This window comes from Pinus tabuliformis, chromosome Q (genome assembly GCF_031772625.1).
Source record: "Pinus tabuliformis cultivar Carrire ecotype Pingquan chromosome Q, CPIR1, whole genome shotgun sequence".
Classification (NCBI taxonomy): Eukaryota; Viridiplantae; Streptophyta; class Pinopsida; order Pinales; family Pinaceae; genus Pinus; species Pinus tabuliformis.
This window is the reverse complement of record NC_142296.1, coordinates 567694103-567709612: the sequence shown is the minus strand read 5'-3', so window position 1 is coordinate 567709612 and position 15510 is coordinate 567694103. Positions and strand designations below refer to the sequence as shown.

Here is a 15510-nt window from a genome sequence, read left to right as displayed (position 1 = left end):
TGATCGTTTTCATTTATGACAAGTTGGGCTATCCTCCCCTACCATTGTTTGAGACTTGATAGAGTATACCCCAATATGCATCCTACCAACAAGTTGGGCTTGTTGGGATTGCCATCCATCTAGCCAATGGATGAGGAGAGACTTAAGAGTTTGTGATTCTTACCTTTGGTAAGTTGAGTATCCTCCCCACGTGAAAGGATGTAGGTGTTCTACCACTTTATTCTTAAGGGTCAAGGTGGGATTTGTTATCCTTGTCTCTCATGACAAGTTGAGTTATCCTATCTATTGTCCTTGGATATAGTGTGGTAGCTTGAGCTCCCCTATGATGATGATTCTTCTTCTTTAGGTTCGATAATGTTTAGATGATGAGTAGAAACGAGATATGACTTGGTTCAATGATCACAATGACGAGATTTATGAGATATGATTTAAGATGTATTCATAAATTTCTCCCTAGCTGAGAGGGAGTGTTAATTTGACAGCTCAGGGATAAATTTCCTCCTTTGTACAACCTTCCTCATAAATAAAGAACCCCTCCTAGCCCTTGGAAGAATTAAACTTGGTCAGGAAAAATATGCTTTTTAATGTGAAACCCACAAGTACACAAAAGTACAATTCGGCCCAGGCAAGCTAATTCGACCATCTAAGAAGCATATAAAGACGCCATTTGTCACATCACTTTGGAGCATCACATCAACTCATCTCTTCTTCCCTTGGAGGTTCAAATAATTCTAAATTTGCAAGGTTGTTCTTCACACATGTGAAGAAGAGAGAAGGTTTTATGATTGGGCTGAATTCTTCTGTTTTGTACTTTGACGAGTGTTGACTTCTTGACTTAAAGCTTGGTTTGACTTCGTTTGTCTTGGGAAATTCTTTGTTTTGGAAGGTCGAATTCATTGTGCTAAGAACCAAACTATTTTAGGTTGTTTGCCTCTGTTGACCGCAAACTTTGACTAAAGTTGACTGTAGGAAAATCTAAAGTTTGACTGCGGAATTTCTCTCTCCTTTGACCGAGTTTTTTTGGATTGTTTTGATTGATCTTTAACCAGCAAGGAAGGCTGAGTATTTTGACAGTTGACCAAGCTAATTTGGAGCTGATTTGACTGCTAAATGTTGATTGGTTAGGGCATCTTTGATTGTTGTTGATTGTTGTTGATTGTTGTCGACTTTGACCAACAAAAATTGCAAACATTAACTTTGGCTCAAATTTGACTTTTGAGCTCATCTCTTAGATATTGGTTAGTGGATTATTGTATAAGTCAAATATTTGACTTTGAATCTTTATTGTTGAATTGGAACATCGTATCTCTCTGCTGAACATGTGATGGAAATCTAATAGAAGAATTTGAAAGGGTTTTCCCCTTTAGGGGGTTTTTCCCTGGTCTTTGACCAAATCTTGTGTCTCTTGTTATTGCTCTTGGTTGTCTTCTATTGTGCAATGGATTTACTATTCTATCTACAATTTCTTATTGGTTATTGGAAGATTGAATTTCATTGGATAATTGGTTGCTAATTGAAGAATAAATGCATTAAGTGATTGGGTTAAGCATAGAACATTGAAAAATTAACACAGGTCGTCTGCCACGTTGGCCATGGCTCCCACTAGGTCCTTCGCTGTGTAGTAAAATACATTTTCACATTATAAATAATTTGGGGTCCTCTGCCTCGATTACACCAAATTCCTAGCCCCAACCCCACTATGCCATGTTGTACCGATGATTAATTCCCTATGGGTTCGTCCTAGCCTCCCTTCGAAACCTTCGAGGTAATTCTTCCAGTACGACAAATTTCTTGTCGCTTAACAGATTTGTCTTATGTCCATTGTGGAAACCTCCCTAGCACATGGACATAATGCTTATTCACAAAGCACGTAAAGCACGAGCCTACTTGCTCCTCTGAACCCAAAACTTCCAACCCTTGCAGCATAGACGTGGAAATACGTTACAACCTCTCAGCCTTCAACGCTTGGTTACAGCCTTTGCACACATGTGCTAATGTGACTCGTGGGTCGAGTCCTAAAGACCCTAAGGCTTAGCCCTTGCCCATTTCTATATGCATGGTGGTAAATCTCTTTAGAGCCATCCCTCCTAAGCTTCTAATGTGTGTGCATGCATAGTCTCCATGCTATCCTTCCTAAGCTTATAGAGGCTTCGACCCAACCTGTCTACATATATTCATATATAGATGCATGTATGTAATTTTAAATACACACAATGTTATCCTGCATGAGCTTACAGAGGCATCAATCCAACCTACAAATATAGAGATATTTAGACATATGTATGTGTTTAATTCATATACATGCGAGCATTATCCTTCCTAAGCTTGGTAGTGATAATATGAAGTTTGATATCCAATATATTAACTACATAAAAAGAAACTTGACAGAGATTTGTCCATTAATTCAAAATCAAGCCCATTGGGCCAATTTCAAGCTCTTAACAGTTCAGAGATCTACAAGCCTCTTAAGCTGATAATACACATAAAACCAAATTCGTGGACACATACAATGGTTCATTCATTTACCCAAGAACTATACAGGAAATCAACAGAGATAGTCAAATGTGATTCTGATAATCAACCTCTCATTTCCACACAGGGAAAAGGGCATCCCCCGCTATTAATTTAGTCACATTAACAACACTACAAACATAAATATGATATCTGTGAGAAAATCAGAAACACAAAAAGATTTTCTTATCTTGATAATTACTTATGAGTTCTTTGTGTTCTTATTATTTTATTTTATGTCTTATTTTGTCTTCTTATCATCAAGAAACTGCCAAAACATAAATGCATGAAGATCAAAACAACAAGGACACAGATATAGGTTGTCGACCAAGGAAAACCCCTCTCATAGGGAAAACCCAACCAAAATCTCCTCTCCTTCAAGAACCAAATCAAATGAGACAACCAAGACCTTTAGACCAACAATAGGTCCTCCTCCATCCACCAAGTCAGCCTTCCAACTATCCTTCCTTCATCAAGACAAAGATGCCCAAGTCAACAAGTTGTTATACCATCAAAGTCAAACCAAGTCAATGCAAACTTTGCTCCAATCAGGATCTCAACCTTCCTTTTATCTTTGCAACTTTTATACCCTCACCCCTATTGTTGTATCTCATACTTTCTTGCACATGTGACAAACAAAGAGAGAATATTCGATCTTTCTTAGCTTGACAAAGGGTCCTTCCTTCCTTGCATGTACTCTTCTTATTTGGTAATGGGTTTAGACCACCTTCTATTCTTTTCGCACTTTCTTCCTTCACTTAGATTGCAGATCAAATACTTCAATAATGTGTCACAATAGGCCGAGTGCATTGTCTATTTACGGAGGTTGAACCACTTTCAATAAGGCCGACATGAAGAGGAAGCAAGTCAACTTGGTGGTGAAGGTGTAAATGACGATTTTACATAAAAATGATTTCTCTTCCTTAATACAAAAGGCCCAAGAAGGGTCTAGAACATGATGACAAGTACATGACTCAACCCTAGAAGCACACAATGGGTGCTTTGACCTATAGCATAAAATCCATGCTTATAAAAAAAACCTTTGATCTTTTACAATGAATTTATTTTCTTCTCTTTACAAATACATAAGGATTACATCATGTCAAGAGTTATACAATAATTATGAAGACCAATATTGGTTACATTTTCAACAACACCCACATGAAATATAGTGAAAAACTTCACTCATTTAGCTACATATGCATGACAACATACAATATAAAGCTACAAGACATTCAAAGCATTTCAGCCAATAGTTTCAAACACTAGCATTCCTACAACCATGCAACATTTGTCAAAGCCATACATTAATTTTCACAAGGAAATCTTTAACTTCAAATCTTTCAACTAAAATACATGCAAATATAGCAAAGCCAAGGTGGTACTTCGAATTTCCACTCAACCTAGACTCATCGCAGCCAAAATGTCACCGCCAAGCCAAATCCACGATCTAAGGGGAATTTCTTCAATAATTTTAGTAGGAGGTCATACTCACCTCGAAGAGGACAAGGATTACTTATAAAATCAAGTGCTTTATCATCTCTTCAGCAAGCATCCTACGTGGTTTCTCGACGAATTCTTGGCAAACACTCATTCTAATTTTCTTCAAAATTTCTTGAACTCTTTCAAGCTATAGTTTGGCTTCCTAGGGAATTTCATTCCCTCCACTTTGCAAGTCTTTCTAGCACTTCTCATGTGCTTCCCAAAAAGGAAAATCCAACCTTAGCGTTGTTGTGTAAATGTCTTTTTATAATTTCTCAAAGATGCCTCTTCATGTTCCTCTTGGACTCTTTCTCTTATTTTTCTTATTATTTACATTATAAAATTAATTAAAGGTACTAGCTAACCCTACCTGGGTTTATCTTTAATCTTCCCTCTTAAGTCACGGATCTGTGGTCCCACTCTTCAAGCTATTACATAAAAATATACTCATTTATAATTATAGTATCATTACATCAGAAAAAACACGTAGAAAACATAATAGGAGTATCACAAATCCCCAATCTCAATGCATGAATGAAGCAATTAAAAGGTGTGTTACATGTTTTTTCCTTCCTTTAATATCAATGTATGCATCCTAAATTAACAACAATATTCATGATATAACCTACAATGCATCTTTTCCCAATTCATCATGGTTTTCTTTGCAATGTTCAGTTTTTTTTATGTACTTAAGGACAAGTTGATATTGATTTTGAAAGTTTATCATGTTTTTTTTCAATGGCCTCCATTGTGGAGTTGATCCCAAATTTACATGCAAGGAAAAATAAAAAGTCAATAGCCACTTATGTAATGCATACGATTGTATTATTATTATTATCATTATCCAATTTTAAGGTCACGACCAAGCCATACACCAAATTGGTGTATGAGAACCCTTGGTTTGTGGGACAAGGGACCCACCTCCACATAGCGATTTTCCTGCGAAATCTACGAAGGCATACATACTCTACCCCCTTCGGTTTTGAACCTATGATCTCTTAAGAAGAAACACGTGCTCTTAACCATTAGACCCACTCAATATCCATGACATAGTGTCATCGAAAATTTGAGTGAAAAAAGAGATGTTTATATATTGTGTCGGATAAAAATAGCAAAAAGAGTCACAAAAATATTTTTGTTAGCTTTGTATACACCTCATCTATGTCCATAAAGATATTAATGTTGCATTGAGAAAAGTCAAAGTGACGAAAGAGTATGCACTACACAAAAATATTTTTGTTAGCTTTGTATACACCTCATCTATGTCCATAAGGATATTAATGTTGCATTGAGAAAAGTCAAAGTGACGAAAGAGTATGCATTACACTAATAATCTTGCTTACGCATATGTGAAAATCATTTGTTGTTTGGATAATTACAACTCACTAACGTAGTGTAATTTGTGTACCACTTACGCATATGTGAAAATCATTTGTTGTTTGGATAATTACAACTCACTAACGTAGTGTAATTTGTGTCCCACTATTGATTGTGTCCCACTTACGCATATGTGAAAATCATTTGTTGTTTGGATAATTACAACTCACTAACGTAGTGTAATTTGTGTCCCACTATTGATAAGACAAGCTTAAAGCTGAGAAAGTTAATATAGATGTTACCACTATCAAATAATATTAAACATGATTTACCTAAGATTAGGTTGACTTTTTAAAAAGTTAAACCATTAGTCAAATCAAGGGTATCTTTAGATACCTTCCATTTGTATGCAACTATTGGACTGATCCAATTATTTTTTAAAAGAAGCATTAAACAAATATGTGAATATCCAACCGTAACATACAATTTATAAAAGTCTTTATCAATTTAAAATTTACATATATTATTTCTTAAATTGTTAGGTAATGTTACATTTATGCCTGTTTTATTAACAAATTTACAATCTACATACCATTCATCGTAATTTTGGTTGAAAGCTTATTTATTTTCCTTGCCATAATGCCTGAATAATAAATAAGTTTCATCATACTCGCTCACTAATTTAATTGAAATGTTTTTTTTCAGAGAGAAAAACCGATATAGATTATATTAAGGATATATAAAAATCTGGATACATATCAAAATCTGTGAGGCTCAGCTGGTAAACATACAGCTGAAACAGATGACAGATTAAGTGACGAATGCGACAACATATAAACCTATCATTACAATTATGATGAAGCTGGTGGATCCATCCACAAGATAACAGAGGCACTTTAATAACGAAACAGACCTGTCCCAAAAAGAAGAGTTATTGTGAGAAGACATAAGATACCACATGAAAAACGCTTCGTGGGAGAAGCGAAACCGCCATGGAAAGATATTGGAAACATATGAAACGTAATGAAAGCCAAAATCTGTAAAGCACCCCCCATTGAGTGAAGCAGGTCCCAAAAAAGAGCAAAGACATAGTTAATCTGAAGGAGGCAGGAGGCCCGTGATAATTATGCTTGATTGTGTGTTCTCTTTTCGATATTTCGAATTAAATAATTATGCTGGATTGTGTGCTCTCTTTTCAATATCTCAACTTCCATGAGTTTATTATCTTATTTAAAACCAAATTTATTAGTCATTGTAGTTAGTGTAATTGGATTAACACTACCATAAACTACATAAAAAGTGAAGCAAGTCACTATGCTACTTAATCTAATATTGATAAGCATGGTAGCAATGTACAGCAAAATATTAAATCAAGCCACTATGCTACTTAAAGCTAATATTGATTAGCATGGTCGCAATGTATAACAAAATATTAAATTTCATGCTCATGTTTGCTTTGGCTGCAATACACTTAAACTTAATAATAAAGGAGTTTGAAGAAATTCCAGATGTTCCATAGATCAAATTCATCATATTGATACATATAAACACGGTTAAGATTTGAAGATCCCTTTATCTATAATGAGGAGAAGAGCTCCAACACTGCCTTTTGATTGTGGATTTTGCCTATAAGTTACATTTGACACATTATTTATCTATTCATTTCATATGCATATGTATTTGCATAGCATTGCAAATATATATATAAAATCTAACATTTTCCATACTTTCCAGACCATATTTAATAAATTGGAGCATTTGTTTCCGGTATGAATCAAACGCCTTAGACTGATTGTTCCTAAACAATCTTCAAATTATAACTATTTTTTCCAATTTGTTGTTTAGATATTGCGTGATCATAGATACTTGCAAAATTAGCATCAGTTCTTGAATGCGGCGAACTTCCTTCAGGTTATCACTTTTTCAATTTGTTGGTTTAAATATGGTGTAATCATAGGTACTCTCGAAATTAGGATCAAGTCTTAATGTAATGCATATTCATCCTAACTGGTTATCACTTTTTCAATTTGTTGGTTTAAATATGGTGTAATCATAGGTACTCTCGAAATTAGGATTAAGCCTTGATGTAATGCTTATTCAGCCTAACTTGTTATAAAAGCAAAGCTTAGTTTTCAAGCTCTCACCAACCCAATTTTTATCAATGTGTGCGACCGACATGGAATTTTGGCCAAATATTCTGTATTTTCTATACAGTGCCTTTAGAGAAATTGAAAATAAAAAGTAACAGCTGACATATTTTTCAGTGTCACTAGATTTTGGGGCTGACAGAACCGTCACAGTAAGAGTACACATGTAACTGTCAAGCAGTAAGAATAGAGTTTAGTTAGATAATTGATAGAAACTGACATTAAGAGTATTCTGTTAGATAAATATGTATCCAACTCATATCCAGCTAGCTTTAGGGGATACGTTGATCTGTGAAAAAGCTATATATGCATGTATGTTTTATCCTTCAATAATAACATAAAATATGTGAACCACCTCTTTCTGTATTATGTTTGTTTTATTCACCCTGTTAGATTTCTGATTTGGTATCAAAGCATTCCTAATCGTGCTTGCTGAAAAAGAATTCCAAATTTATCTGTCATGAACCATATATATGAAATAAATCTTCCTTACAATTTCTTTAAATTCAAATGCCATAATCTGAGTTCTAAAATATTACAAAGCTATTAGTCAGGGTTGGGTCAACAACTGTTATATAAAAAGAGGCTTACACTTAAAACTCATAGACTCTATAACCTAACTGCTAGTAGACTCCAATGTTTCGATTTTGTACACACATTTTTCCCCGACTGGGGTATTGCTCTATCCGTATTTAGTGGTGTTGTCAACCCTATCCATTCTCCCCTGAACTTTGTCCAGCAACATTGGGTTATAAACACAGTTACATCTGCAGCCCCAAGTTTGATCTATGATTCTATACAGACGATTGTTGCCGGAAATCATCAACACTGTTTTCCGATAGCTTTGACCGGAGCTTCTTGTATTAAGTTATTACATCATACAGTACCCACTGAATTTGAAATTTGAACCCTTACAAAGGGCCACCTTTTTGCCCATGGCGGTGGCACTGATAATATATCGAGAGAGAATAAAAATAATTACTATAATGAACCAAATTATGATGAATGAAAAGAAGTAACTTTGGCGCCTTGTGAATGCAACCTGAGGTTTTTCTAATCACTGAAAAGAACTCAAGTGGACATTCAGAAAGAAATGATAAAGCTACAATCATCCGTCCACCTATAAATATGGATATATACACACAAAGGGAACTTTCCCAAATGCAATGTTAAATGTAGCAGGCTGCAGCAAAGCAAAAATGGAATGATGTGCTACTTATCATAAGAGTCGCTTGCTTTTCTTTGCCACCGGTCTTTGAGAGAAATCATCCTCCTTTTCACCGCTTCCACTGTTGGATCCACTTGCTTCTTTGGCCCCACCTGCTGGTGGGGCCTCACGACCCCTGTTTCTTGAGATCTTTCGTATTGGAGTCGCTGAGGCATTCTCGGCATTAGGATACAAAGGCAGGGCAGTTCTATGAGGCATCAGCTCCTGACCACTCTCTATAGATTTCATCATCAACTGCAGCCAAAATGCAGAAACATAGGTATACTGTTGCTGAATAAAATGAATACCACCCTAAATAGTCACTTACCTTCCAGTCCTTGTAATCAAATCGGAAAATGAATTGACTGTAAGAGCCTTCTCCAGAAGCCATTCCGTTAGCTGTGGGAGCATTTCTGGGAACTGACAAGACAAAAACAAAATACTTTAGTTTATTTGAAAAGCACAAAATAAAAAACTGAAAAAAGCATCGAAGTGGAAAGGTATACAGAAATCACCAATAATATGGTTCTTATTGTTATCCAAATTTATCTCAACGCGGCCATCTTTCACCAAAAACGACAGTGCAAATATATTTTCCACTGTCTGGGAAAACGACCGTCTATTTAGAACCAAAGCCTCCAACCTAGCACACTTGTGCTTTCTCAAAATGTTGAACATTGTTGCTATATTCTTGTCTGTTTCTGAAGTATTCTCACTGCCAGAATCTGCCACCTATGTCAAAAGGAAAGAAAAAACTACATTAAGTATTCTTCTACCATACACATAAAGGCTCAAGACAACCATGAGAAAGAAGCCTTGGAATAAAAAGTAGTTAGCTAAAAAAGTTAAAACTTGTTAATAAATCTTTGATTTCTTAACTAGGAAGCGTAAACTTGAGGCCAACTTGGTTGGTGCACTAGCATATTCTACAATGACATTACATTACTTTGGATTTTAAACATTTCTACGTTTGAAATTTATTTCCGTACTAATCATTCCTATTAAACAAATATTAATACAAATCTAAATCTACATATGTGCCTCAGTATCTAATTCCCATTAATTAAGTCTCTACCAACATTATAATCATCTATCAATATGGGCTTTAGCTAAACCATTCATCAAGACTACCATTTGTTTATTCCAAAACCAATATAACTTTTCAACTCCGTCACTGACTCTTCAGTTGTGGTAATGTATCCAGTTAACTGGTTTATGGTTGAGCCAAGGCATGCAGCAAGACATGTGTTGCGATACCTGCATGGTACAGTTGGATATGGTTTGAGATGTCTCAGGTGGTGAAGTGAGGCTGCGGGATATACTGATTCAATTTGTGCCTGGAATGCAGAGGACAGAAAGGGCACCTTGTGGTGCTACTTCAGCTTGGAATTGGCTACGGTTTCTTGGTTTAGCTGGAAACAAACTTATGCCGCACTCAGTATAGCAGAGGCAGAGTATATCATAGCCAATGTCACAAGTCATGATCTAGTGTGGCTTTGGAAGCTTCTTGTGTGACTCTATGATCAAGTCACTTCATCTGAAACATGGTGCAGAAAAGAGTAGTGAAGCTCCAGTAAATATCCACAGATGAGCAGATTACCTGGTTTGACCAGCATTGACCTGCTGCTACTTTGACCAGGTTTTGACTAGTATTTGGATTTGTACTTGGCACAGATTTCTAGACAAATTGTTGATTTGTAAACCTTGCTGAAGAATAATTTCTCCTAAGAAAAGTTGGGTTTTCTCCCAAAGTTGAGTTTCCCAGGGTAAAAATATTATCTCAAGTGTGCATAGCTGTCTTTCTCTGATATTTACGGTTTCCAGTCCATTTACTGTTGATATTTTCCTGTGTATAATTGCTCAATGATATCAATGGCAGGAGATAAATTGATTGAAGATCATTAGACAGTGATTATCAGATCAGGAAATTGTTTTCTACTGCCACCTTGTAGAAAATTCAACAAGAACATGCCTGGTTCAAATCTCATTAGGTTAGGCACACTAATATACACCAATGGGTTTACTAGGGATGCTACAGATGGGGAAACATCCCTTTGGTTTACCCACTAGATTTTCCTCTGAAGGAAAGCAATAATAACAAAATTATAACATAATAAAGTCAACAATATTTAGGTAAAAATTAGATGTCAAAATTTTTTATTTACTACCAGCAACGGCATGGCCAAATAATTGAAAAGATTTATACAATCAACAAAAGCAAGGGAATACAGCGTAGGTGTTCCTGCTCCAATCCCCAGGGTAAGGGAAACAAATCAGAATATTTCTATAATGAAGGAGCCCTTTATGAAGTTTGTCTCCAGAAAACAGCACACCATATACAAGATCAGTATTTCTAGGGTAACTTGCTAAACGCTAACTCTCATACAAGAAGCAGCGGCATGATGTATTTGCAAGGAAATGAGACATGAGTTAGGACTTGGCAGCAGTAATTTATTAAGAAGCATGGGTCCATTTCTGTCTTCTGCATTCCAATTTCCAATATATACTCACATCCTTGTATAAAACCAATGTTATAAAATCTTTTATTTATATCGTACTGACTTATTATTTCCGCTTTTCCTAACTGTTCACAAGATCAATTGATCTATGGGACACGAGTTACAACTTTGAGATGGTATGCCTTCTCTTAAATAGCACGGGAGCCCAAAATTGGTGACACTTCAAGTAGTGAAACTCAAAATACAAAAGGAGAGTACAATCCATGTTATCTCTAGACAAAACCCAACAAGATACCTAGCTGGATGACATTTGTGAGGACCACACACTGAATGGCCTGCAATATGTTGCCTCTGCACAACTGGGCAACACCATCTCTGCTGCCTTCCATGTCAGGCCTTCTAGCTGGCTGCCCTGAAGCAGTGTAGACCAACTGCCAGCTAACTCAATCTAGCGACAACTCCTTCCAAATCTGGGTTTGGCAATGCCATGGAGAAGGAAATGTTTTCCATTTCCACCTCTCCCAATGGCACACTTGGCAAATCCAGTGACTCCATTCTTCTTTGGGTTACTTTATGTTCCACCAAGTTTTGGAGATGCAGAAAAGTAGGGGATATGCATCCGGAGGAGACGAGAAACCCACTTCTTTCTATCTTCCAATCTCATACATTAGCTAGTGATCTTATCCAAAGTTGGGCTAGGAAGCATTTTTCCACCAGGAAAAATCGAGTTTAATGTATTCTTGCTACCTTTGCATCACCTGCAGGGTTAAAATATACAATATATAATATTGTTGTTTTGTCTGCACCTTTCTCCCCCACACTCTCCTTGTAGTATAGGGTATGTTGTCAACTCCTCAATTTTCTTCTTTGACAACCCAGGTTTTCAACTATTTTTCCTTCACTGCAGTACTTGCTGATTTGGTTGGGTGTTCTACTATCCATTTCCCCTGTTATTGGTATATTTCTCTTTTTAACTTGGTTGTCTTCACGATGTTCTTTTTCTTTTTTTCTTTGGCCTCAACTGTTGGTTCTATGAGTTCCACATCTTACAGCATAGTTGCCACAGCATCTCTATGGTTTCTTGTATTTAAAGAACCTGTGTTCTTATCTGTTGATTTTCAAGTTCAAATTTCCCATCCTACAAGATATGTTTAGGATAATTTTAAAATGAATGAGGTCACTCTTTTAAAGTGTTTCCACCATTGTCTTGGGAGATGTGATCTATTCCACCAATAACAAATCATCTGACAGGGTTTTATGTTCCAAAAAAGTTGTAGTTGATTTGTAAAGTGAATGGGCCTCTAATAATATTGCTCTCTCATTTTGAAGTGCCAGTGTGATTGTTTCACGTTCATCTATAATGATATTTTCAAATTGTTGTGGGGTGACTATTGACTCGGCTTTTTGTACTGCTACATCCAACTTTTAATAACCATGTTCCACTTCTTGCAGCAAGGTCATGATCAATGCCCATGTGGGCTATATTTGTTCTTCAAGGATACTCTTCTACTCCTTAAAGAGAACCAGAACAACAACAAAAACCCCCTGGAACAACAACAGAAGCCCCTTGTTTCATGGAACATTGTGCTATCTGTTGATGATCTACTTTTGACTAGTCATTCCACAAACAAAATTAATGACATTATGTAGCAGCTTAAGGACTCTTGAAATCACTGAATTAGGGTTGTTTTACTCTTTTTGGAACTTCAAATTTCTTAGATCTTTGTTGGGAATTGGGGTTTCCATTTTTTAGCATTAGTACACCTTGGCCTTTTGACACTTTTGGATGGAAAATTGCAAACCAGCGACTATTCCAACTGCTTCAAAGATGAAGTTCCAGGCCAAGTGTTTGTATCTTGTATTTGATGCACCACTCTATTAATCTCTAGATCAACAATCTACTTTTTCTTATATCGTCAACTATATATCTCCTTAAGAATGTTAGCTCTCAAAAATCTCCTCCCAGGAACGTTTGACTCGGTCGGCGCACGCAGGCTCTGACCTAGCTGCTCCTCCCCGATTCCACAGCTTCCCCGCCTGGCAGCCTCCTACTGCTAGGCCTTTCTCGATCGATTCTCAGCCCTCCCTCTACTCCTCGACAGATTGGGCTTTGCCCCCGTTCTTCCCCTGGCAGCCCCTGCTGCAGGGCCTCTCCTCCTTTCGCCCCTCATGGAAGGGAGCGATTCTTCCCCTCTGCATGGCTCTGAGGATCAAGCAGCAGCCTTTGCTTCACTAATCTCAGAGAATGGAGCTCCAAAAATCAAGCCAACTGCAAGTAAATTTGTCAAAAAATTGGCAGACATTCCAGAGATCTCTTTACCTCCAAGTCTCCCCAGGAAAGTTGCTATTTCTTTATCTGAAAGAGGAACAGTTGGACAATTCACAGGACTATGGCCCTCCCCCAGAGCGGTCCAAAAGTGGGTGGAGAGAAACTGGAGCGCCAATATTCAAGGGAAAATAGCAATCAAATTTTGTGGAAGGGGATATTACGCGTTCTTATTCGAAACCAAAGAAGATCGGAACCTAATATTCAGAAACGGACCATACTTTATGGATTCAAGAGGCCTGTATTTGAACAGATGGTCTCCAGATTTCGACCCCGAGATGGACGTTCCATGTGTTGTGCCGGTCTGGGTCAGATTGCCTCACCTCCCCCTTCATTGTTGGGGTGACGAATCGGTCAAAGCAATCGGAAATGTAGTTGGAAAATACATTGATAGATGCGAACACAATAAAGATCAAGGCAGACCAGTGGACTCACATTCAGCAGCTGGACTACGAGCAAATCCCGTTCAAATGCAAGGTATGTCATGAATAGGATCATTTTGCAAATAGATGTAGCAAACTAAAAAAAGTTGAGACCGCCGAGAATTTAGAAGCACATAAAGACATTTGGGAACAAGTAAAAAGGAAGAAAACCAACAATAAAAAAGCTAGCCCAAACCCTACGCAGCCCCATGAAAACACTGCTGCAATTTCCAACCCTCCCCCAAACAAGGCTTAGCCAATACCCTCGACATCTAACCCATTTGAACTCTTGGAATAAGAACCATCATCCCCACACTCTCATACTCAAGACAAAACTTTAGCCATCATCAATTCCCCCACCTAGAACTTCCCATCCCCTCCACCCACCATAGATCTAATCCTCACAAGAAATAAAGTCAAAGAATCCAACAACACTTCGAAGCAACCAAAAAAAGCAGGAAGGAAATCTAACAAAGAGATTAGAGATGAGGCAGCAGCAAAAGAAATGGCTACTGGCACCCAACAACCAATGGACTCTTTCCTAGCTAAACAAAATGGAAGCGGGGAAAAGCAAAAGGAGAAGGTCGGAGCTCATCATAAATCAAGTAAATAATGATTTTGGTCTCTTGGAACAGCAGGGGTTTGGGCTCCACCCTCAAAATCAACGCAACCCGAGACTTAATAAAGCAAGAGCAGCAAAACATTCTCATGATCCAAGAGACCAAAGTGACCGGTCAAGATTTTCAAAAATTAATGAAAAAGCAAAAAAGTTTTGAAGGAACAACCACAAACTCCATTGGAACCTCAGGCGATATTGGCACGTTATGGAACAAATGGAAGTGGAAACTCCCCAATCAAAAATTCAACAATTGGTGGGTCAGGATAGACCTTAAAAACAAGAGCACAAATGAAGAGTATACCTTTTTAAACATTTACTCTCCAAATCATTACAGAGACAAAGCACTATGTTGGGAATTAGTAAAAGAAGAAGCACAAGAATGCCAAAGAAACAAGTTAGTTATAGGAGGTGATCTAAACTTGATTCGAAACATAGAAGAAAAATTGGGAGGAAATTACTTCAATGATCCTTCTAGAGCAACCTTGGAAGACATCATAGAAGCTCACAAACTTCTAAACATACCTCCAAGTAATGGGAAATTCACTTGGAGCAATAAAAGAGCTGGAACTCAAAACATTAAAGAAAGACTTGATAGGATTATGATCCGAGAGAGTATAGCAGCAGGATTCCCATCTATCAAGAGTAAGATAGTACATGCTTCAGCCTCCGACCACAAGCCTGTGGTTCTGATTTTGGACAGGTTGGAGAACTATGGGCCGATTCCTTTTAAATATAACAAAAACTGGGACAACAAGGAAGAGTTCAGCAAGATTATAAAGGAAAGTTGGGAAATAGATGTCATAGGCTCCCCCCACTATGTTTGGGAGTCCAAACTAAAAAATTTAAGAATAAAAATAAAAGTTTGGGCAAGACAGAATGCTCTTAAAGAGAAAAACAAAAAAATTGAGCTGCAAAAGAATCTGGAAAAATGGAGCAAGGAAAATGAAAATCAGCAAGTAACAGAGCAAGAACATGCCCATGAAAAAGAAATATTTATGGAACTCTACAAGCAAAATAGAC

General features: G+C 37.1%; 1 protein-coding gene across 1 annotated transcript in view; it reads right to left on the bottom strand.

The window, feature by feature from the left end:
* Positions 1–7989: 7989 nt before the first annotated feature.
* LOC149220721 (non-structural maintenance of chromosomes element 4 homolog A-like) overlaps positions 7990–15510 on the bottom strand; it is a 52102-nt gene continuing 44581 nt past the window's right edge. The window contains exons 7-9 of the mRNA XM_089384890.1: positions 9180–9396; positions 8993–9084; positions 7990–8919 (exon numbers count right to left, since the gene is read on the bottom strand). Coding sequence (XP_089241016.1) covers positions 8677–8919; positions 8993–9084; positions 9180–9396 — 552 coding nt within the window. The 3' untranslated portion in view covers positions 7990–8676. The remainder of the gene's footprint in view (positions 8920–8992; positions 9085–9179; positions 9397–15510) is intronic.